This window comes from Microcaecilia unicolor, chromosome 7 (genome assembly GCF_901765095.1).
Source record: "Microcaecilia unicolor chromosome 7, aMicUni1.1, whole genome shotgun sequence".
Classification (NCBI taxonomy): domain Eukaryota; kingdom Metazoa; phylum Chordata; class Amphibia; order Gymnophiona; family Siphonopidae; genus Microcaecilia; species Microcaecilia unicolor.
Window position 1 is genome coordinate 223,969,849 of NC_044037.1, and position 23,656 is coordinate 223,993,504.

Below are 23,656 nucleotides of genomic sequence, written 5' to 3' on the forward strand. Positions count from 1 at the left end.
AGCCTTCAGTTAACATTTTAACAATACTCCCCCACCTCCCCTCCCCACAGTCCACCATCCCATATCCAAATACTATTATCTCTTCTGCCCCCATCCCCCCTATCTCATAAACTTCCTCCCTGGGCGTCCCCTGAAGCATTCCTTCCCCTCTCTCTCTACCCCGAAGTTCCTTAGGATGAGGTATACTTTCACCTTTCACATAGTATTGACAATGAGGCTACGCCCTTGAGGGCTCAAACTAAACAGGTAAGGATTCCATATCGCCAAAAAGGCCTTCCTACGTCTGGGGGGTCCCCTAGCATCTCTAGCTTCCCAAGTCGCCAACAGATACACTTGATTCCTCCAGTACCAATATGCTGGGGGATCCGCCAATATCCAATATTGTAATATAACATTTCGAGCTACTAGGGTAGCATGCTTTGGGTTTGTCAAGTACAAATTGCTCTATTAACCCCCAAAACACCCAACCCAATATGCGAGACAAAAACCGTCTCACCTGTTCCCCAAATTTCTGTACCCGGGGACACTCCCAAATAGCGTGAAAAAACGTATGGCTGTGTTGCCTACATTTGGAACAAGTGGCCCCCTCTTGTGGATTTATATGTACCAACTGTACTTTGGTTATGTATGCTCATCCTTGCTCCACATTCCCATAGTCTTTCATCCTTAGTCACTAGGGGAATATTCCTGAGGGTTGCTGCAATATCCCAAACTTCCAGGGACCTCCTCAAATCTTCCTCCCATCTTCTCTTTAGTCCTGTAAAGTCCCTGACCGGGTTCCCTTAAATCAGGGCCTTATTTAGCCCTGACACTGACACTCCCACTTCCCACATCTGTTGTAAAAATCACATATTTAGGAACCCAACCAGTTCCCCAGGGAGGACCCATCGAGGCCGGACATGTAATGTTTGACTTGTGCATATGCAAATCTATTGCCCCATGTGGGGCCATTTGATTTTGTAAAGTTTCAAATGGCAGCAGCTTCCCTTCTTCTGTGAGCATGTGTTCTAGAAGAACTATTCCCTTTTGTTCCCAAAGCCTAAAGATAGGGCTATCAAAACCCGGCTCAAAAGCCCCATTTCCCCTAATCGATAGCTGGTCTGAGATTGATACGTTGCCCCCCAATTTGCTCACCAACACCTTCCACGCTTCCCTCAGAGGTCCCAACAAAACACTCTCCTTCAAATGGTCAGGTATTTGACTCTTCCTACAATGCAGCACCTGGAGTATTGTGTTCAGTACTGGTCTCCGTATCTCAAAAAAGATATAGTAGAATTGGAAAAGGTACAGCGAAGGGCGACGAAAATGATAGTGGGGATGGGACGACTTTCCTATGAAGAGAGGCTGAGAAGGCTAGGGCTTTTCAGCTTGGAGAAGAGACGGCTGAGGGGAGATATGATAGAAGTGTATAAAATAATGAGTGGAATGGATCGGGTGGATGTGAAGCGACTGTTCACGCTATCCAAAAATACTAGGACTAGAGGGCATGAGTTGAAGCTACAGTGTGGTAAATTTAAAACGAATTGGAGAAAATTTTTCTTCACCCAACGTGTAATTAGACTCTGGAATTCGTTGCCGGAGAACGTGGTACGGGCGGTTAGCTTGACGGAGTTTAAAAAGGGGTTAGATAGATTCCTAAAGGACAAGTCCATAGACCGCTATTAAATGGACTTGGAAAAATTCCGCATTTTTAGGTATAACTTGTCTGGAATGTTTTTACGTTTGGGGAGCGTGCCAGGTGCCCTTGACCTGGATTGGCCACTGTCGGTGACAGGATGCTGGGCTAGATGGACCTTTGGTCTTTCCCAGTATGGCACTACTTATGTACTTATGTACTTAACGCGCTTTCCAATGCCACCAGCGTGTAAAGTTGTGTCTGCCCAAACCATTCACTCAAATGCCGAATTAAGCACGCTTGATTGTATAGTTTTAGATTGGGCAGCCCTATCCCTCCCTGTTTCCATGAACCCCCCCCAACATATTAACCAGTCTAATTTTGGGTTTTTTACCCGCCGAAAAAAAATCTGCTCAATACTATGTACAAAATTTAAATCTTTTTGCAACATGCGCAAGAGCAGGCTCTGAAGGACATACAGCCAACGAGGGAATTGAACCATTTGTACAAGGTTTATTCTCCCAAGCACCGATAATGGCAGGGCCCTCCAACAATCCAGCTGCCCACGAGTGGCCTCCATGAGGACTGAGATATTACTGCGATACAAGGTACGTGCCTCCATTGCCAAACAAATCCCCAAATACTTAAATGCATTATCTGCCCACCGTAATGGAAAGTCTAAGTTCCACAACTGCTTAACTTGTGGTAAGGACAGCAAAGCCTCCGACTTATCCAAACTGAGGAGAAACCCTGCATAATCGCCATATTCCCGAAATGTCTCCAATAACGCCTCAAGGGATTCCTGTGGTGTACCAGATGAACTAACAAGTCATCAGCAAAGGCCGCCACCTTGAAACAGTGAGGACCAATCTGAATACCTCTAATGTCAGGATTTGCCATAATCTCCCTTATAAGGGGGTCTAATGTTAACACAAAAAGGAGAGGCGACAAAGGGCATCCCTGTCTAGTCCCCCAAAGCACTGGGAAGGGCTGAGACTCCCTCCCATTGACCAACACTTTAGCGCGGGGTGCCGAGTATAGTGCCCTGATGACCGAGACAAAGCGACCCCAAAACCCATATGCCTTTAGGGTGGCAAATAGAAAATCCCACTTTACTCAGTCAAAGGCCTTCTCAGCATCAAAACTAATAAGTATAGGTTGGAACCCCCTTCGCTCCCTATATTCCAGCGTGGTCAGTATTGTACGCAGATTCTTTGCCACCAAACATCCCCCCACAAATCCCACCTGAGACTCATGAAGAATACCCAGTAAGACCCGAGCTAATCAATTTGCCATTATCTTTGCCAACACCTTGACTTCAAAATTCAATAGGGAAATAGGACGATAGGATGCCGAGCTGGTTGGGTCTCTTCCTGGCTTAGGTAACACTATAATTTGAGCTAAATCCAGGGATTTAGGCAATGCTTCCTCGTCTACAATTTTGTTAAACATTTTAGTTAAAGGAGGAACAACCACCTCTCCCATAAGCTTATAAAACTCAGCTCTAAAGCCATCTACCCCTGGAGCTTTTGTCTGTCCGCACATACTGTCCATTAGATTGTAAGCTGACTTCACATGTTGTCCATTAGACTGTAAGCTCCTTTGAGCAGGGACTGTCCTTCTTTGTCAACTGTACAGCGCTGCATAACCCTAATAGCGCTTTAGAAATGTTAAATAATAGTAGTAGTAGTAGCTTTTAACAGGGGACTACGCTCGATTGTCATTGCTACTTCCTCCTCAGTTATTGGAGCGTTCAGTTGGTCTCTCTCTGCTTGCCTTATGGAAGGCAGTGCAATATTATCCAAGTACAATGCCCTCGGGAGACCTTCAACCGGGGGAGCCGAATATAAACCGCGATAATAATCCTGAAAAATCTCGCAAATCCCCTCATCCGAATGAACCCTACGTCCTCCAGTATCCTGAATTGTAAGAATTTTGTGTGGGCCCCCTGTAGGCCGAATCAACCTTGCCAACAACCGTCCTGCTTTACTACCATGTCTATGGAGCATATACCGGTAAAACTGCTGCGATTTATGGGCCCTCTGATGAAGAAGCGTGTTCAACGCTGTTTGGTATTCCAACAGAGTCCTCTGAAGGTCCCCTGTTGGTGAGATCCAATAACACTGCCGAGCTCTACGTAGAAGCCCTCCCAACCTTAAGATTTCTCGGTCACGGGCCTTATGTTTATAATGGGAATAACTTATTATTTCTCCCCTTAGAACCACTTTTGCTGCATCCCAGTACAATACAGGGTTAGCCTCATGCTCTACATTCAGAGTCTTATAGGATTCCCAACACTTCAACATCCTCTCCCAAAATATAGGGTCCTTATATAACTCAATGGTGAACCGCCAGTGCCCACCTCGTGGCTTAAAATGCCCCAAATCCTATATCCGATATCCGCACTCTGCTAAACTCCCCCCTGGTTACCAGCAAATAATCGATTCGTGCCTGGGTAGAATGCGCTCGAGATAAATGAGTATAATCCGTATCTGATGGGTGCAGCTCCCTCCAAATATCAACAAGGTCCAACAACTGACTTAACTGGAGTAAACCCTTGTTAGCATAATAACCAAAGGTCCCGATGTAGACTCATCCATACCAGGGTCCCACACTGCGTTAAAGTCTCCCTCCACCACCAAGGGAACACACTCATGAGAAGTCAGTACTTTGGTCACATATTTATAGAATTTCTTATCGCATTGGTTCAGGGCGTAAATGTTACACATGTAAACTGTTTGCTTGTTGTTGGCCGCCTTAACCAAAATAAAACGTCCTCTGGGATCTGCCTCTATGGTCTGGACCTCCTCAGCCACCCCCTTTTTAAACAAAATGGCCACTCCCCCTTTCTTCCCCTGGGCTGCCGCTGATATACAATCTCCTACCCACCATGTTTTTAACGTAGCATGCTCTATCACATTGAGATGTGTCTCCTGTAACAGGGCCACGTCCACTTTATGCCTATACATATGTTGTAATATTTTAGATCTTTTAATTGGTGAATGTATCCCCCCCCCCACACACGTTCCAAGTTATCAATTTTACCATGTCATACTGATAAGGATCGCTTTCAACTTAACTTCTTTTATATTATTCAATGGTGAGAGACGTCCAAGCCTCCATCCCCCACCCAACATCTTTACTAATCTAATCCATCTCTCCTCATCTTGCCAGTACCTCACCCTTAACCTCCAAATCCCAAATATCTCCTGAAGCCCTGAAGCCTAAACCCCATTTCCCTGCCACCCCTGCCCTCCTCCCCCAGTCCCCATCCCCCAACAGAGTGTTCCCCCCATTGGAACAATCACTTCAAACGCCTCCCCACCAACCCCTGTTACATACGTTACAAAACAAAACTGATCGCAACTTGCAAAAGCAGTAAGGGAAACATTCCGCAGCCTAGTACAAGCAATGGTGCTAAGTCACCTAGACTACTGTAATGCAATTTACGCAGGTTGCAAAGAACAAGTCAATAAGAAGCTTCAAACAGCCCAAAACACAGCAGCCAGACTCATATTTGGGAAAGCAAAATACGAAAGCGCCAAACCCTTAAGAGAAAAACTACACTGGCTTCCATTAAAAGAACGAATGGCGTTCAAAGTTTGCACCATGGTCCACAAAATTATACAAAGGGAAGCTCCGGCCTACATGACAGACCTTATAGACCTACATGCTAGGAACGCACAAAGATCAGCACGCACATTCCTCAACCTCCATTACCCCACCTGCAAAAGATTAAAATACAAGTCCACATACGCAACCAGTTTTTCCTACATTTGCACGCAACTATGGAACGCACTTCCGAAGAACATAAAAACAACGCAAGATTTAACTATCTTCCGAAGACTATTGAAAACTGGCTTATTCAAGAAAACATACCACAAACAACCATCCTAATTACTAAACAATAAGACTGAAGAATAAGACTGGATCGACCTTAATCACTCGATCGAATAACGTCAATGCTTTTAATAAACAAACAATCCCACTTCTAATCTAAAATCTATTACTATGTAACCACACAATGCTGACTAACCTCACTGCCAAACACTATCACTTGCTACCCTAATGTTGATAAGTGAGCAACAATATCATGTTGACACTTACGCAAGATCACAATGTATTCTTATACCATGTATGTACGCACTGAATGTAAAACCATGTGCAACTCTGTAGACCGGAAATGGCAATCGCCACTACGGGAAATGTAAGCCACATTGAGCCTGAAAATAGGTGGGAAAATGTGGGGTACAAATGCTACAAATAAATAAATAAATAAGGGAAAGGGAAATGGGACTTGATATACCGCCTTTCTGAGGTTTTTTGCAACTATATTCAGGTACTTATTTTGTACCAGGGGCAATGGAGGGTTAAGTGAATTGCCCAGAGTCACAAGGAGCTGCAGTGGGAATCAAACTCAGTTCCCCAGGATCAAAGTCCACTGCACTAACCATTAGACTACTCCTCCACTCCTAAGCAAACAACAATCAACAAAAACCCCACACCCATATGTCCATCCATACACACCCCCTCACATCCAACAACCAAGTAAGCTTAATCCTGTGGCCTCGGTGATTCAATGACCAACAAGTTAGGGGCCTTTGAATGCCGACCCATGGCGTCACCGGGGCCTAAAAAAAAAAAAGTCCAAAATCTTTTCTTCAGTACTTTCCTCCATCCATATTCTCCCTTCGTAATAATATTGTATTGAATGTCCCCATGAAATGCTTCTTCCCAGTGAGAATCATTCCCTTGTCAAATCATCTAGATATTCCCTCAGGCCGTCCTCGATCGTTCCCCATCTGTGTCTTCCACTCGTGCAAGAAATTTGTGCGCTTCCTCCACCGAGGTATACGACTGAGTCAAACCCCCATGTGTAAGTTTGAGGGTAGCCAAGTATACCAATGCAAATTTAATGTTGAGGGCAAACAACTTCGAACATATAGGGGAAAAGGCTCTGCGCTGCACCCCCACCCCTGCGGAGTAATCTTGGAAGCACAAAATTTTCTGGTTGTCATATTTCAATGTTTTCCCCGCTCGGAGTGCTTGTAGTATCTTAAAGTTCAACAACCTTAAGATAATCACCCTCAGTCTATGGGGTGCCTGTGCCCTCGGTCCCAATCTGTGAGCTCTTTCAATACGCAAGGGGCCATTACTACTACTACTACTACTACTATTTAGCATTTCTATAGCGCTACAAGGCGTACGCAGTGCTGCACAAACATACCCTCTGGAAGTTGCAGCTCCTTAGAAATCCACTGTTCCAGATAACCAGTCTCGAGTTGTTTCTTCGGGACCTATTTTCTAGGTCCTCTACTTTAGCTTCTAGATCCGCTACTCTCTTCTGTAGTGCGCTCTGTGCTTCCTCTAACAACATGACCCTATCTTCCACTGCTGCTGTTTGAGTCTGGAAGGCCACACAGTCTTTTGAAAGCTTTTCCATTTGGGCGTGCAAGCACTCCAATTTAGTATCTATAGGAGCTAATCGCCTCTCCAGCAGATCTTCCAGGACTACAGTCATTTCTGAGGTAATCTCCGCAATCCACATTGAGGAAACTGTAAGGGCAGCTGGGCTCGTAGGTGCCGCTATTTTGTCCTCCACCATTTTACCTCAAGTTTTTTCCTTGTGCACTGCTCTTGCCACCATAATCTCGTCGCTAAACCAAACCAACAGCTGTAAAACTGGTCCGGCTCTCACCAGGTAACAAAATCTAGGGTTTGTAAAGATTTAGTACGCTGCAAAGGTCTCGGGAGTTGCTTAGGGGCCCGGAGAGACTAAAACTAGCGTCTTCCCCCGTGCATAGCGTCACATGATCCAGAAACACAGCTTTTAATTTTGATAGCTCAAAGGTAGTGCTGTGTGTTACCCTGTGATTGACTAGAGTTTAACTCCTAAGCCTGCCTTCTGCTGCCTGGATGAGGGAGGACGGGAAGTCTCACTTCTCATCGGTAGCATATACTGGTCAGACCGAGGAAGTGCATATACTGGATTCTGAATGGAGCCACAGTCAGTGACCTCTAGGCAATGAATGGACCAGATGAGAGAATGACTATTTTTAGGGGGAATCTCTGGATATTTATAAATGAAGTCTTGTGATGTCATAGTCCCTCAAATACTAATTCTGGTTGAAGCTGAAGAAGGAGTAAAACACTAGAGCCAGCATAAAGGATCATTTTATGGGTATGGAGCCATGTACTTTAATGCTGCCTATTCTTCTTAAGTGTCAGGTATGGGACAGTCAACTCAGGTGGTTTCAAGTTGGCCAAACAAATAATTTTTCAAAACCTCCCTTCTTGATCAGATATCAGTACAAATGACTAACTCTGAATGGTAGGGAATCTTTTATACATTCCACCTTTTATAACATCAGCTGCACTAAAGTGGTTTAAAATCAAATTACAATATAAAATTCAAATAAAAACAGAACACACTATAACATTTATACAATATAAATAAAAACCTAGCACAAAATAAAAAATACAAAACAAAAAAAGTTCTCAAGGAACCTACCACTGATTGTAACCGCAGAAAAGCGGTATATCAAAAATACCATCCCCTTAACTTAAAAACCGAAGAGAACAGTCATGCCCTTTCCTTTTCTTCATTTTCAGTAATAACAAGTGTATGAGGCTACCTTGAATATATTTTAACACATTAAAGAACAGGACTTATTTGACTGATTGGAAATATAGTTTATAATGTGTTTACATGCCACTATCTGCAAGTTCCTGAAAGTAAACCGGAAGCAGAGGCCCCATGTAAATAAACTGGATTAAAGGTATTTTTATAATGGTAATGGGGATGAAAAATGAAGCATATTTAGCTAATAGTTCTCCCTCTACAGCAGGGGTGCACAACTCGGGTCCTCAGACTCATGTAAATATGCAAATTAGTCATATATGCACATATATTTCATGAATATGCATTTGTGGCTAGCCTGGAAAACTTTGCAGAGCACAGGGATCAAGAACCTTTAAGGGGTCATACAAGCATGAACACAATAACACATGAACTAGTGAAAACACAAATTAGAGAAGCTGTCAACCTGAGGAGGTCCATGCCCAAGAGTGCTTCTTCATCATCCACCTCTTCCCTGCCCCACACCGCTTCATTCCCAATACAAACTCCGTGCTCATTGGCTCCCATTTCAGCACCCCATAACCAGGCTGGTCGACTCAGAACAACGGCATAGGTTTTCTCCACTTGCTTAATTTTTATGTAGGTACACTGTAAAGGAAGACAAAAACACGAGTGCAGAGCGGACTCCTTCAATGGGATCAATTTGTAATCTATGTGGCTGCCAACAACAAGGGGTCATTTTCACAACAGGTTCTCAAAATTCCCCAGTGAAGAGAAGCAAAAGTGATGTAATCTTACTCAAAGTTCTCTTCTTGCCCTTTTCTGCTTCAGGATACAGTTTATATACTTTAAATGGTTTCTAAGTATCAAGACATGTGACATTTGTCTTTCCATGTGAAGCCTTAATTTCTAACTCCAGTCTGTCATTAATAATTGTGCTATTTTAAACAACATTAATTAAAGTTTAAAAATAAATGCTCATAAACTATCCCCCCTTTAGAAATAAAGGATTCCACTGACAGGTCTGTAACTTCTCATCATTCTCACACAGAACTGCATTCATTCCTTCAGGCTGAGAGATGAGGACCCTTGACACTGTATCACAGTGTGTACCATTTCAGTAACTTGAAAGCAACATGGTAGAAAGCACACAGGACAGTAAAAAAGAGAACGTAAGATGTGCCATGCTGTGTCCAATTTTCAAACCAAGCATCCTGCCTTTTTAAGTGACTAATCAGTCAGTCCCTAGCTCTCACATTTCCCATCTCACTCCTTTCCCAGTCTCCTATTACCACATTTCTACCTCTGTATTCACTATTCTCTTCTCACTCATTCTCCTTTTGACCTCTCCCACATGGCTCTACCATTTCCAGAATCTCCTCTCACTCTCTCCACTATTGTAGCCCACCCCACTCTCATTGCCTGATATTTACCTGTCCCTTTCCCTCCACCCTCTAGTATCTTCCTGTCACCCCTCTCTTCCCTCCTGCCTCCCCCATGGATCCATCACTCCCCCTCTCTCCCCATCCCTATGGTCCAATATTACTTCCCTCTTTTCTGTTCTTCTTCTTCCCTCTCCTCTTGATGCATCTCTCCCTCCCTTCCACCCCCAGGCCCAACATTTCTCCCTCCCTCCTATCCCCAGATCCAACTTCTCTCCCTTTCTTCTAGACTGCCCTCCCATCTAGCATCTCCCCCTCCCTCCCTCTCTCCCCACTACCACCCCTGGGTCCACCATCTCTCCTTTTCTCTTCCCAACTGCCTCCCCATCCAGCATCTTTCCCCACCACCCCTGGGTCCATCATCTCTCCCTTTCTTTTTTCCAACTGCCTTCCCAACCAATATATATCTCTCCCTCTCCACCATCCCTGAGTACACCATCTTTCCCTTTCTCTTCACAACTGCCCTCCCATCCAGTATCTCTCTCTCCCCTTCCCTTCACACCAACCCTCAGGTCCAACTCCTCTCCCTTTCTCTTCTCTTCCTCCATCCCATTATCTCTCCCCCTCTCCTCTATTTCCAGGCCCATCATTTCTTCCCACCACTTCCCTTACCCCAGGTTCAGTATTTTCCCCCTCTCTTTGAACCCCTTCCCCCTAGGCTACTTCAAAAACACCTGAACCAGGGGACTCCCATGGGCTGGCATACCTTCTCTTTTGTCCACCCCCACCCCTCGTCTCTCTCACCTTTCCGGTCTACATTTAAAATGCATTTTTCTTCGCAGTGGGTTGCCAGTGTGGCAGCAATTCCGATATGCAGCCTGTGTCATCCTCAGTGCTTTCCCTCTGCCATGGTCTACCCAGGCAGAAACAGGAAGTTGCGTCATAGGTGGGGCGGACTGTGGCAGAGGGAAAGCATCAGGGAGGCCTCAAGGCAACATACTGGAATCGCTTCTGCACCAGCAAACCCCTGCAAACAAAAATGCATTTTTTTAACCCTTTATTTTATTATTTTCATGTATAAACTCGACAATAAGGAAAACAGTTCTAATACAGCAAAATTGCTAACTGATAACTTCCATAACAGATTCCCTCCAATCAGGTCCAATCTTATTCTCAAAAATGCATTTTAAAGGTAGACCGGGAATATGAGAGAGATGTCGGATGGAGGTGGAGAGAAGGGGAAGACTTGCTAGCCCTCGGGGGGCCTTCTGGAGCTGGGGGGCCCAGTTTGCTGTGTCTCCCCCCCCCCCCCCCAACCATGCTGGCCCTGATGGGGGAGATCCATTCTCTTTTGCTCACTCTAAAACAGTGGTTTCTCAACTCAGTCCTCAGGACACACCGAGCCAGTCAGGTTTTCAGGATACCCACAATCAATATGAATGAGATAGATCTGCATATAATGGAGGTAAAACATGCAAATTTATCTCATGCATATTGACTGTGGATATCCTGAAAACTTGGCTGGCTGAGTGTGACCTGAGGACTGGGTTAAAATCCCCTGACTAATAATTGTTAATGTGAGTTAAAAGGGAAATAGCTGCTACCTTTGGTTGGATTTCCAAGTCTGAACAGTTAATGTGTATATACTGATCTTTCTGGGATTTTAAAGAGCTAACACTGTACAGTGGTTCTCAACCCAGTCCTCAGGGCACACCTAGCCAGTCAGGTTTTCTGGACATCCACCATGAAAATGCATGCACTGCCTCCTTTGTGTGCAGATCTTTCTCATGCATATTCATGGTGGATATCCTAGAAACCTGACTGGCTAGATATATCCTGAGGACTGGATAGATAATGACACGTAGATGATGCCGACACGCCCCCATGAACTTTGGTCATCCCCGCGACGGAAAGCCATCGAGGGTGTAAAAAAATTGGCTTTCGATTATGCCGATTTGGGCGGCCCTGAGAGAAGGGCGCCCATCTCCCGATTTGTGTCGAAAGATGGGCGCCCTTCTCTTTCGAAAATGAGCTGGATAGTAACTTAGCATATGACGGCAGATAACGACCTGTACGGTCCATCCAGTCTGCCCAACAAGATAAACTAATTTTACATGGTATGTGATACTTTATATGTATGCCCGAGTTTGATTTGTCCTTGCCTTTCTCAGGGCACAGACCGGTCTTTAGTTTCCCACGTCTTCTCTGTCTCCACTTTTGTGACGAAGGACCACATCTGCATGTCTCCAATCTCGCGGAACCTCTCCCGTCTCTAAAGATCTATTAAATAAATCTTTAAGAGGTCCCGCCAGGACCTCTCTGAGCTCCTTCAGTATCCTGGGATGTATCCCATCCGGCCCCATAGCTTTGTTCACCTTCAGATTCTCCAGCTGTTTATAAACTCTTTCTTCCATAAACGACGCAGTATCCACTCCATTCCCAGACGTTCCCTCGGCAGCCAACCGCAGTCCTTCTCCAGGATTTTCCTCCGTGAACACCGAAGAGAAATAATTGTTTAGCACGTTCACTTTATCTTCATCACTCTCCACATAGCCATTCTCATTATCTTTCAGTCTCGCAATTCCATTCCTATCTCTTCTCCTTTCTCCAATATATCTGAAAAAAGTCGTCACCTCTCTTTACATCTTTAGCCATTTTTTTCCTCTCGTGCTTTCGCTAGCCATATTTCCCTCTCCACTTCTTTGAGTTTAATCCGATAATCTTTTCCGTGATCCTCCCATTGCGTTCTTTTGTATTTCTTGAACAAAGCCTCTTTTGCTCTTATTTTTTCAGATACTTGTTTTGAGAACCATATAGGCTTCCTGGTTCTCTTGTTTTTGTTACTTTCCTCACAAAAAGATCAGTCGCCATATTTATAGCAGTCTTTAGCTTGGACCACTGTTTTTCCACTTCTCCTACGCCTTCCCACACCAACAGCTCCTTCTTCAGGTATTCCCCCATTTTATCAAAATCAGTATGTCCGAAATCCAGTACTTTGAGTTTTGTGCGTCCGCACTCTGCCTTTGCCCTTATATCAAACCATACGATGTGATGATCACTATTACATAGCTGGGCACCCACCCGGATATCGAAAACACTACCTACATTAGTGAGTAGTAGATCCAGCATCGACCTTCCCTCGTGGGTTCCATCACCATTTGTCTGAGCAAGACACTTTTGACAGGCATCCACAATCTCCCTACTTCTTTCCGATTCCACAGACGGGATGGTCCAATCCACGTCAGACAAACTGAAATCTCCCAACAGTAGCACCTCCCCTTTCATACCAATCTTTTGAATATCTTCTATCAGATCCTTGTCTAACTTCTCTGTTTGCGCAGGAGGTCTGTAGATAACTCCCGTGTGGATACAGGTTCCGTCTTCTCTTTCCAGGGCGATCCATAAAGCTTCTTCTTTTCCCCAGGTTCCCCGCATTTCAGCCGCTCTGATATTCTCTCTCACATATAGAGCCACTCCTCCACCTCTTCGGCCCTCTCTATCCTTCCTAAAAAGATTAGAGTCCAGTACGGTCACATCCCATTCATGAGAATCGTTGAACCACGTCTCCGTAATAGCAACAATATCCAAGTTTTCTTCAAACATCAGAGCTTGCAAGTCTTGAACCTTTTTACTTAGACTACGAGCATTTGTGCACATAGCTTTCCATGTGCTTAGTGAGTTTGGGTGGTTTTTTATATTTACATAACCTTTCCCTCTGCCGTCATGTTTATTCTGGGGGTGACTTTCCAAAATCCCGTTTCCTTTTGTCACCCTCACCCTCTAGTTTAAATGTCTAGAAACATAGTCTGAATTTCTCCCCAAGTATCCTTTTTTCCATCACAGAAAGATGTAGCCCATCATTACAGTACAGCCTGTTATTTTTCCACGTATTACCCCATTCTCCTATGTATCTAAAACCTTCTTCTTTACACCAAGACTCAAGCCACTTATTGAATTCCTCTGCTTTGCGTAGTCTTTCCTCTCCCCTCCCCAATGTACGAATTACTTCAGAAAAAGCCACAGTCCAAACCAAAGATTTTAGTCCCTCCCCAAACTTCTGGAACGCTCTGTGCTGTAAACTTGCTATTGTTGGCCAGGTCATTTGTCCCCAGGTGAATTACAGCATCAGCGTTAGAAGCCTCGCTCTCTCCTCAGATCACTTTCAGTATTTGGTCTGTACATCTTGTAGCTGAAGATCCTGGAAGACATTTCATTACGTTGGAACCCCTGAACTGTGCTCCTAAGTTAATGCCTCTGATAAAGGAGTCTCTGAGCAGTAATAATTTTCTGCTTTTCACAATTCTGTCATTAGTTGGGGGATGTTTCTGGGGTTGTGCTATTTTCATTGCCTCTGGTTCTACCACAGTACTTTTTTCGCTATCATAATGATGCAACGCTGTAAAAGAATTTGACAGGGGCAAAGCTTGGAAGGGCGAGTGTTTGTGTTGTACATATCTCTTTTTGGGTGAGAAGGTAAGATTAGTCATCTCCTTATACAGATTATAATCAGGCTCCCTGTGACTTACTTATCATTGCTTTTTCCTGTAATATTACAGAATATTTTTGTGTTTAATGATGTTTTGTCTTGATTCTGACCCTATTGTAGGCTAATAGCTCTGTACTTAATTTTCTCCTTTAACATTATTTCTTTTGCTGTGAAAACTAGTGGACTCATTTGATCGTACATTATGAGAATTTGTATTAAAAAAACGTGTGTATGAGAAAAATGTTTGGGAAATGCTGCTTTCTTATGCACCCCAGCTCTGCTACACTTCTAGTGTAATCTGAAACTTCCAAAAATGTGCAAATACATTCATTTCAAATTAAAATGCCATGCAATTTTAGTTATTTGAAAACCCAAGACACATGGCACACACAAGATGCCAAATAATGGCACTCCTTGGGGAGAGAAGATTTTCCATTACAAACAGAATTAGCATGAAAAAGATAATTAGAAGCAAACCTCCCTGCAAACCCAGCCTGCTTTCATAAAAAATAAGCATGCAAAGTTAGTCTACAGATTAGTAGTGGTAGGATTTAAGAGGAAAGCCCGTCCTTAACCTTATCCTTAATGCTATGTTTTTCACATCTATCAAAACCCAAAGTCAAGAACGTGACATAAGAGCAACACAAGAGTATATAGATATCACAGTTTCTTGTAAAATCCTTCATACCCTTGTACATTTTCCACATTCGGCAGTCTAAAAAAATAGTTCAAAATGCACTGAATAGGACTTTGTTTCACTGTTCTACACGTTCAAAATGAAGGAGCAATTACAGATACATTCAAAAGTAACTCAGAACAAGAAATCAAAAAGTTTTTACTGCTAAGTCTTCACACCCTTTGCTACCAGTCATTTAAGATAATGTTTACCAATTTTACACTGTGGGATGGTGAAGTTTTTGCCTATTCTTCTTGGCACAATAACTCAAACTTTCAATGGAGCTGGTGATTGTCTGTGGACTGTAGTCTTTCAAGCCTTGTGACAGATGTTCCATTGGCCCCAGGTCTGGGCTTTGCCTAGGCCACTGAAGGAGATTTAGGGGTCAATATTTAGCCAGTGGCAGTGAGCATTTTGCTGACCGCCGCCGATGTTATACCCAGATATTCAATGCCAGGCCATGTCCAGGCTTCGGTACCAAATATCTGATTTATGAGGAACCAGCTAACACACTGCCAGTTAAGTCAATATTCAGAACTTAAGAGGCTATGGGTTACTGCATAAAGATAGGACTGTGTTTTATGTAGTCACATTTATGTGGTTACCCTGGCCAGTTAAGTGCTGAATATTGGTACTTAACCAGCTAACTGCTGACTCTGCCCCCGGAACACCCCCCAAAATAACCAGTTTTCACATAGGTGCTAACTGCTAATTTTCAGCTGCGATAACTAGATAAGTGCTGCTGAAAATTAGCAGACAGCCCCACACAAGAGTTTTAACCAGTCAGACGCTGTTTCTGGCTGGTTAAATCGTTTTGAATACCATCCAGTTACTTTCTTTTCACTTAGACACTCCATTATTGCTTTTGCTTTGTTCTTAGGTCATTGTCCTTCTTAAAGGCTAATCTTCTTCCAAGTCACAAGTTTACAGAAGACAGTGACAGGTATTCCTCTACAATCTGCTTGTACTACGTATCTTTCCATTGACCTTCACAAACCTCCCTGTTTCCACTGCTGCAAAGCAGCCCCATAACATAATAATGCCACAACCTAGCTTTACTATATGGATGGTGTTAGCAGGGTGACATGTTGTGTTTTATGCTGCACTCATCACTTAGCATTAAGACCACGTAGTTCCACTTTGGTCTCTTCAAACCACAAAACCTTCTCCCACATGCATGCAGTGTCCCCTAAAAGTTACTTTGGAAACACAATGTGGCACGTCATCCCCCAAATTCTATACAATGCGCCTAGAGATTCTGATCGAAATCCAAGCGTATTCTTTAACAGCGCACGTAACTTAATTGGTTTAATAAGCTAATCAGTGCTGATAACAGCTCTTAACAAGCAATAAAGAGCACTAATTGGCAATAATTAGAATTTTTGCACACAACTTGCTAAGCGTATTCTGTAACGCAGTATGCCTAACTTCTAATGCACGGAGGCAAAAAGGGGCGTGGTTATGGGTGGAGAAATGGGCATTTAGTGGGCGTTCCTAAATTTACACACAGTTATAGAATATGGCCCAGTGCGCCTAAATCTACACACTGGGATTTACCCCATGTTTTCACTGGTGTAAATGAAGGCGCGTTGTTTTAGGTGCTGAGATATCAACTAAGTTTATTCTATATACCGCACCTAAATCTAGGCGCTGATAATAGAATACGCTTAGTCAGCATTGATTTCTGTGCCAATTTTTTAGGCGCCATATATAGAATCTCCCCCCATATGCTTTTTTTCAACACTGGATTCCTTCTTGCCACCCTCCCAAACAGGTAATACTTGTGGAGTAATATTGAAACTATTGAACAGCTAACGCTTTCCACAGTCACAGCTAAAGACCTCTGTAGTTATTTTAAGGTAATTCTATGCAACATGCTGACCATCAGCAGCTTCCTTAACCCACGGCCACTGACACTGGAGGGACAACCTGACTGAGGCAGTGTTACGGTGGTGACAAACTGTTTGACGTTTATAATAATGGACCTGATGATGACCCAAGGAATATTCAAAAATACTGAATTTTTTTTATAGCCTTGCCCTAGTCTGAACCTTTATTCTGGAGTTTTTTTGCTAGCTTTGTGTTCAGCATGTTTCCTTCAAATTTACTTCAATAGGAAGGGAAGTATATAAAGGAAAGGGCAGTATATAAAGGAAAATATAAAGGGAGGAGTGGCCTAGTGGTTAGGGTTGTGGACTTTGGTCCTGGGGAACTGAGTTCGATTCCCACTTCAGACACAGGCAGCTCCTTGTGACTCTGGGCAAATCACTTAACCCTCCATTGCCTCATGTAAGCCACATTGAGCCTGCCATGAGTGGGAAAGCGCGGGGTACAAATGTAACAAAAAACAAAACAAAACAACCATATCCTATATAATAATTCTCACCTCCAACCACGCACGCAGAGAAACTTGCAGAGAAGATGATTGAGGAAGCAACGCGAAGGGCACAACAGCACTTCGGCTGTCGGGGGTTTGGGTCCCCCATCAGCACAGGTAGTCCACAACAGCAGCGAGGGGCGGTTTTTGCCAGCACGGGGGGGGAGGGGGGGGGGGGGGGGGGGGGGGGGGGGGAGAAATTGCCTGCCTAGGGCCCGTTTCCTTGCCTTCAGAAACGGGCCTTTTTTACTAGTACCATATAACAGAAACAGCTTGATTCTTCATTTGAAAATATCAACTCAGCTACAGAGATTGGACATAGGTGGGAGATTATAGAAAATGTATATAGGGCAAAGAACTTGAGGTTTCTTATAAAGACAGGAAGCAGGGGGGCTTGGTGTGCCTAATTTGTTCTGATATCAGGCGGCTCAGGGAAGGGCAGCAGTGAAATGGTTTATGGGTGGGGGAGGGTAGGGAGGCAGATGTCGAGGAGGTACTAGTTTGGGTTCTAGTATTGTGATTAACTTGATGTACTGATCTGCTGTTTTGCTTTGTTGTCCTTTATCAGTACTGTTTGCAATTTGTTTCTTGTTCAAATCTAATAATAAAAGACCTCTAAAAATGTTTTGTTTTGTTTGTTTAACTCGAAGTTTTTTCATTACCCACAAAACTTGTTTACTTTAAGCAGAAATTTTATTTAGGAAGTTTAATTTCAGAGATGTGTGTCCCTGACTCTGAAAAAATGTACATTAAATTCTTGTAGAGTTCAAAGTTATCATGTATTCAGAGTCAAGCTGGGGGTGGTCCAGGCTAGACTCTAGAGCCCTCCGGGGCCTTAGATTTAACAGGGCTCCTTGAGGACTCCCACAATATTATTAGAACAAGGGCCCCCGCTCTTGGCCTCTCTCTTTACAGCAGTGCTTCCCAACCCAGTCGTGTTTTGAGGATATCCACAATGACGATCCATAAGATAGATTTGCATATCAAGGAGGCAGTGCATGAGTGACAAAATACATACTCGTAAGGCTTATTTTAAGCTGAAGAATATGCTTTTTTGTGGACAAAGGGTATTGATATTCATGGTTGTATCATGTGCAATCCAGGTCCGTCAGAAAACTTTTCTGCAGTTAAATGATAAAAAGTTTCCTTGTAAGTGTATTCTTCAATACCAGGGCTGCACGTAAAAGTTTGTGAAACCAACCCATCTTAAACGGTTTCTACTTACAAAGTTCAGAGTTTAGAAAGTCAACTAAGGTGTTTAGGTATTACTGAAGCAATTTTGGTACTGTAATAGGAGAATTTAGGGGCCCTTTTACTAAAGTGCGGCAAGTCTTCTAACGTGAGACTTTCCCGTGCACTACGCTCACTCAGATTTACCATGGCATTTTAGTAAAGCTTTTTCTTTTTTTCCTTTTGCAGGTTGTGCGCTGTTTGCATTAGCGCACGGTACCTCAAAAAATTAATGCAGGAGCACTTACCGCCTCCTATTTAAGAGGCGCTAAGGGCTCCCATGTTAACCCTGTGTTATCCAGTTAGCATGCATTAATTCTAATGCGGTACTTGGATAATGCAAGAATGCCCACTCTCTGCCCATGACACGTCCCCTCCAAAAATATTTTTAAGAAATAACTAATGCTTGGGTTATCATGCACTAACAGGCAAAATACTGCAAAACGTTTTAATGCATTTTGTGGTAATCAGTTGGCGTGTGCTAAAGGCTTATTGCCCTTTAACAAGAAGGGGCCCTATTACTAAGCCGCATAGGTGCCTACGTGCGCCCAACGCGCGTCAATTTTGAGTTACCACCTGCTATCGCGTAGCCCTTGCAGTAATTTCTGCGTGTCTGCTAGGCACACCGGAAAATGTTTTTATTTTCTGTTGCATAGGTGGTAATCGGGCCGTAATCGTCATTCTAAGCACGTACGCCATTACTGCCTGGTTACCACATGAGACCTTACCACTTCGTCAATGGCTGGCGGTAAGGTCTCAGACTCAAAATGCACGTGCGGCAATTTTCATTTTGCCGCACGTCCATTTTCGGCAAAAGTTGTATAAAAGGCATTTTTTACAGGTGCGCTGAAAAATGATTCTGCGCGCACCCAAAACACGCATCTACATTACCACAGACCATTTTTCAGCGCATCTTTGTAAAAGGGCCCCTTAGTTTCTCTTTGATTTCCTTAATTTCTTTGAAATATTTTCTCTCTTTCTCCCTAGATGTGGGCTAGAACTGGTTTTCAATTTTAATTGAATTTTGGGTAATTTGATTTCTTAAAATGTGGATGCCAATATTTCTTTTTTCCTGCTTTGAGATGTAATTCATTTAACAGGAAATAAAAAAAAATTGAACCTGTAATAGATGTTATGAGGAGTTGAATTTTCCCTGACTACTGCTTTCTTCATCTGCAGGTAAAATGAGCTTTGCTTTGATTACAATAAAAGAAGAACAAAGTTCCTTTCTGTTCTATTGCTGCATATATTTCACAGTTCCCTCACTCACTGGGGCTTAGGGCAGGAGCATGCTCAGTCTGGTATACTTCACAAAGGGGTCCTTCTACTAAATGATAAGACACCCATAGGAATATAATGGGCATCTTATTTAGCATGCACTATCATTAGCGTGCACTAAATCCATTAGCACACCTTAATAAAAGAACTCCAAATTCTTTCTAGTTTTTCATAATTACAAAAGTTGTTTTTTTAAAAACTTTGTTCAGTTAGTCATGTACTATGTAACTTTAACGATAAACTCTTGTACAGAAGGCCAACGTTATCTGCAATTAGGTCGTTAAGAGAAATATGTTGCCTTCAATTTTTCAAACAGATTTGTTTCCTTGCCTTGTCATACTTTCTCTTTCATCAGACTCTTCTGCAACCCCCCCCCCCCCCCCCCCCCCACACACACAGTATGCTTGGACAGCTCTGAGGTCCCTTGCCAGCCCGATGACTGCTTTAAGCAGGGCTTTTTTTGTGCCGGCATGCATGGATGGAGATGAGGGAAAGGGAAGAGAGGAGAAAAACTGCACATGGATGGAGAAAATAGGCAAAAGCTAGATCCACGTTATACCTCCTCCAGTCAATTCCACGGAGGAGGACACAGCTTTTACTTATGGATGTAGGGCAAGAAATGAAGAAAGTAAAGAAATAAATGGAAAGGAAGCCCTGGAAACGGAGTTGAGAACAGATAGAGAGCAGCAGAATCAGAGACTGGGACCAATATGGATAGAAAAACAAAGTCACTAGACAACAAAGGCAGAAAAAATCCTTTTATTTTCATTTTAATGTTTGGAATATGTCCAATCTGAGAATTTACATCGGCTGTCTTATTTTGCACTGGGTATACTGGAGCTTTAACAGCTTACAGAAATCATTTATAATGAAAACAGATCACATTATTTTTTTTCTCCTATGCTAGTATATTATTTTCAATGATGTCTGTTTATATGCGTCATGGCTGGTATAAGGGGTGTGGCTAATGTGGGTGTGGTTATCATGGGGGTGGAGTCACATGTGGTGACCCCGCCCATAATGAGTACCAGCACCTTTTTTTCTACAAAAAAAGCAATGGCTTTAAGCAAGGCACATCTTCAAACTCACTCATCTGCCAGCAGAAACTGCTATAGAAGGCATAACCATCTTTATTCCTTTCCCAAGTCCAAGAACATGCAGGCCTGAGTGGCTGTGAATGATGAGGGAAGTCAAACTTAGAGCCCCCATTCCACGATGCTGGGCCAAAATGGGCATATTTTATTATTCAAAACTGCCAAGTACAAATCAGTACTCTATTCTGGGAAGTCAGAATTTATTCCAGTTCTGGTAATCTTACCTCAAGTTCTTCTCCTGGACCATACGTTGATGCAGGAAAATATACTATTTCCTGTACTTCATCCCAAGGTCTGTCTGAATTTTTTCCAAATATAACCCTGTTTCCAATTGTTGCAGGAGGCAGAGCCACAAATGTATCACAGGAACAAGGTTCCATGCCTGTAGAGTTCCACCTTAAGAGGATGAGAAAATTGTACTTTACTGACAAATACATAATTCTCTCCCATGATAACCTTCCACTTCTATGACATGCCACATATTTGAAGGAAATTGTAGAAGCAGACATGATGAAAGGTAGATAAAATCTTTAAAAATCAGTACAAAAGGATTTAAAACCACAGAATGAATGAATAAATAAATAAATAAATAACATAGTTCTATATGCATAATAAAAATAAATCATAAAAACATAAGGTATACAGAGTGACTCACTACATTCACATCAGTATGAGGCATTTTATACGTAAATATCTCAACTATGATTTTATTATTTATTCTATGGTTTTAAACCTTTCTGCACTAATTTTTATCATTTAATAATTTTTGAATGTAGAAATTTAGTGCTATTATGGGTTTATTTATTTTGAATGTTAAAAGGGGCATTTTCGATATGACATCAAGCAACTACCACCAGGTACTCTTCTGGTTACAATGGATGTAGAAACACTATACAGCAACATTCTCCATGTAGATGGCATAGCTGCATGTGATAAATTCCTAAAAACATCTACCCTGGACCACCAATACTCACCGGAAACCATTAGAATGAATTTGATTAATTTTGTAACTATTTCCATTTTAACAATGATATCTATCTGCAAATCATCGACAATGCCATGGGCACCAGGTTGGCACCATAATATGCTAACCTCTTCATGGCAGAACTGGAAGAGACATTATTGTACACATATCTCAAAAAAGATATAAAGGAATTAGAGAAGGTGCAGAGAAGGGCGACGAAAATGATAAAGGGAATGGAACGACTTCCCTATGAGGAAAGGCTGAGAAGGTTATAAGTACATAAGTACATAAGAGATGCCATACTGGGAAAAGACCAAGGGTCCATCGAGCCCAGCATCTTGTCCACGACAAGGGCTCTTCAGCTTGGAGAAAAGGCGGCTGAGGGGTGATATGATAGAAGTCTACAAGATAATGAGCGGATTAGAGCGGACGGATGTGAAGCGTTTGTTTACACTTTCAAACAACAACAAAACCAGGGGACACAAGATGAAGCTAGAATATGGTAGATTTAAAACAAATAGGAGAAAGTTTTTCTTTACTCAGCGTGTAGTTAGACTCTGGAACTCATTGCCGGAGAATGTAGTGACAGCAGCTGGCCTTACAGAATTTAAAGGGGGTTTGGACAGATTCCTGAGGGAAAAGTCCATTGAACATTATTTAAAAATTTTTTTTTTGGGGGGGGGGGGGGGGGGGTTCTTAAAGCCTGGATTGGCCGCTGTCGGAGACAGGATGCTGGGCTTGATGGACCCTTGGCCTTTTCCCAGTATGGCGGTACTTATGTACTATCAGACTAAACCCTTAATAATACTACCAATACATTAATGACATTTTCATGATTGGGACTGAGGGGGAAGAGACTCTCAAACAATTTTACAGTTCCTTCAATACGTACCATACTACAATCAAATTCAAAATTCATTACTCCCCAGAGAAAAGTCAACTATCTAGACACCACAGTTTCCATCAGCAATGGCTATATACAAACATCGATATATAGAAAACCTACGTACAGATGATGCAGCTATCTCCACAACTCCAGCTTCCACCTTTCACATACAAAAAAAAATCTATTATACGCTGCCAAGCTACACGATACCACTGTATCTGCTCTGACCCAAGAGATAGAGATAAACACCTCAAAATCCTAACTGAATCCTTCAAACAAAAAGGCTACAACCCCAAAATAATCTCCAATAATATTGCTTCTTCTCTTAAATACCTAGAGAAAACCTACTGCAGTACAAAGAGAAGAAAGCCACAGAGAAAATCCCCCTTATAGTGACATACAATCCAGAGCTAGAAAAATTGAGAAGAATCATAAAAGATCTATAGCCACTACTCCAGGAGGATGAATTACCGAGGGGGTCTTTTACTAAAGCTTTGCTCGAGTTATCTGCAGCAGGGGAATAAAATGGGCCTTGCTGCAGATAACACTACCCTTCCAACAGCCACTTAATTTGAAACATATATTAGTAAAAAGCAAACTCCCAATACAAGCTCAAAAGAAGAAAATAGCATATGGCCCTGAAATATACCTAGCTGCAAACTGTGCCAACACATCTCACAGGATCCCACAGTCACTCACATGGGAAAAACATTAAGCATAAGAGGATCCTTCACATGCTCATCCTCAAATGTGATATATTATCATTCAATGCAAAAAGTGTGAAGAAGGATGCTAGATTGGAGAAACATGTCAGATGCTAAAGATGAGGCTCAATTTACATAGACATAATATTAAACATTCCAATGCCAACCAGGATGCCACCTCTGTGGGACACAGCACTTTACAAAATCAGAACACTGCATCGATGATCTTATGGTGAGAATACTAAAAGGAAATCTTAAGACAATCCAGGAATGCAAGACCTTTGAGGTAAAAATAATTAAATATTTTGACACTCACCAGAAAGATCTGGGTTTTCTATCCCACTAGAAACCATAAAATAATACTGCTTTGTCACTCTCTTATCA

At 42.6% G+C, this 23,656-nt stretch overlaps 1 protein-coding gene across 2 annotated transcripts in view; it reads right to left on the reverse strand.

The window, feature by feature from the left end:
- SCRN3 (secernin 3) overlaps positions 1-23,656 on the reverse strand; it is a 62,868-nt gene that overhangs the window by 22,356 nt on the left and 16,856 nt on the right. For both annotated transcript variants that reach the window (XM_030209120.1, XM_030209122.1), the window contains exons 2-3: positions 20,943-21,114; positions 8,662-8,843 (exon numbers count right to left, since the gene is read on the reverse strand). In XM_030209120.1, coding sequence (XP_030064980.1) covers positions 8,662-8,843; positions 20,943-21,098 — 338 coding nt within the window. In that variant the 5' untranslated portion in view covers positions 21,099-21,114. The remainder of the gene's footprint in view (positions 1-8,661; positions 8,844-20,942; positions 21,115-23,656) is intronic.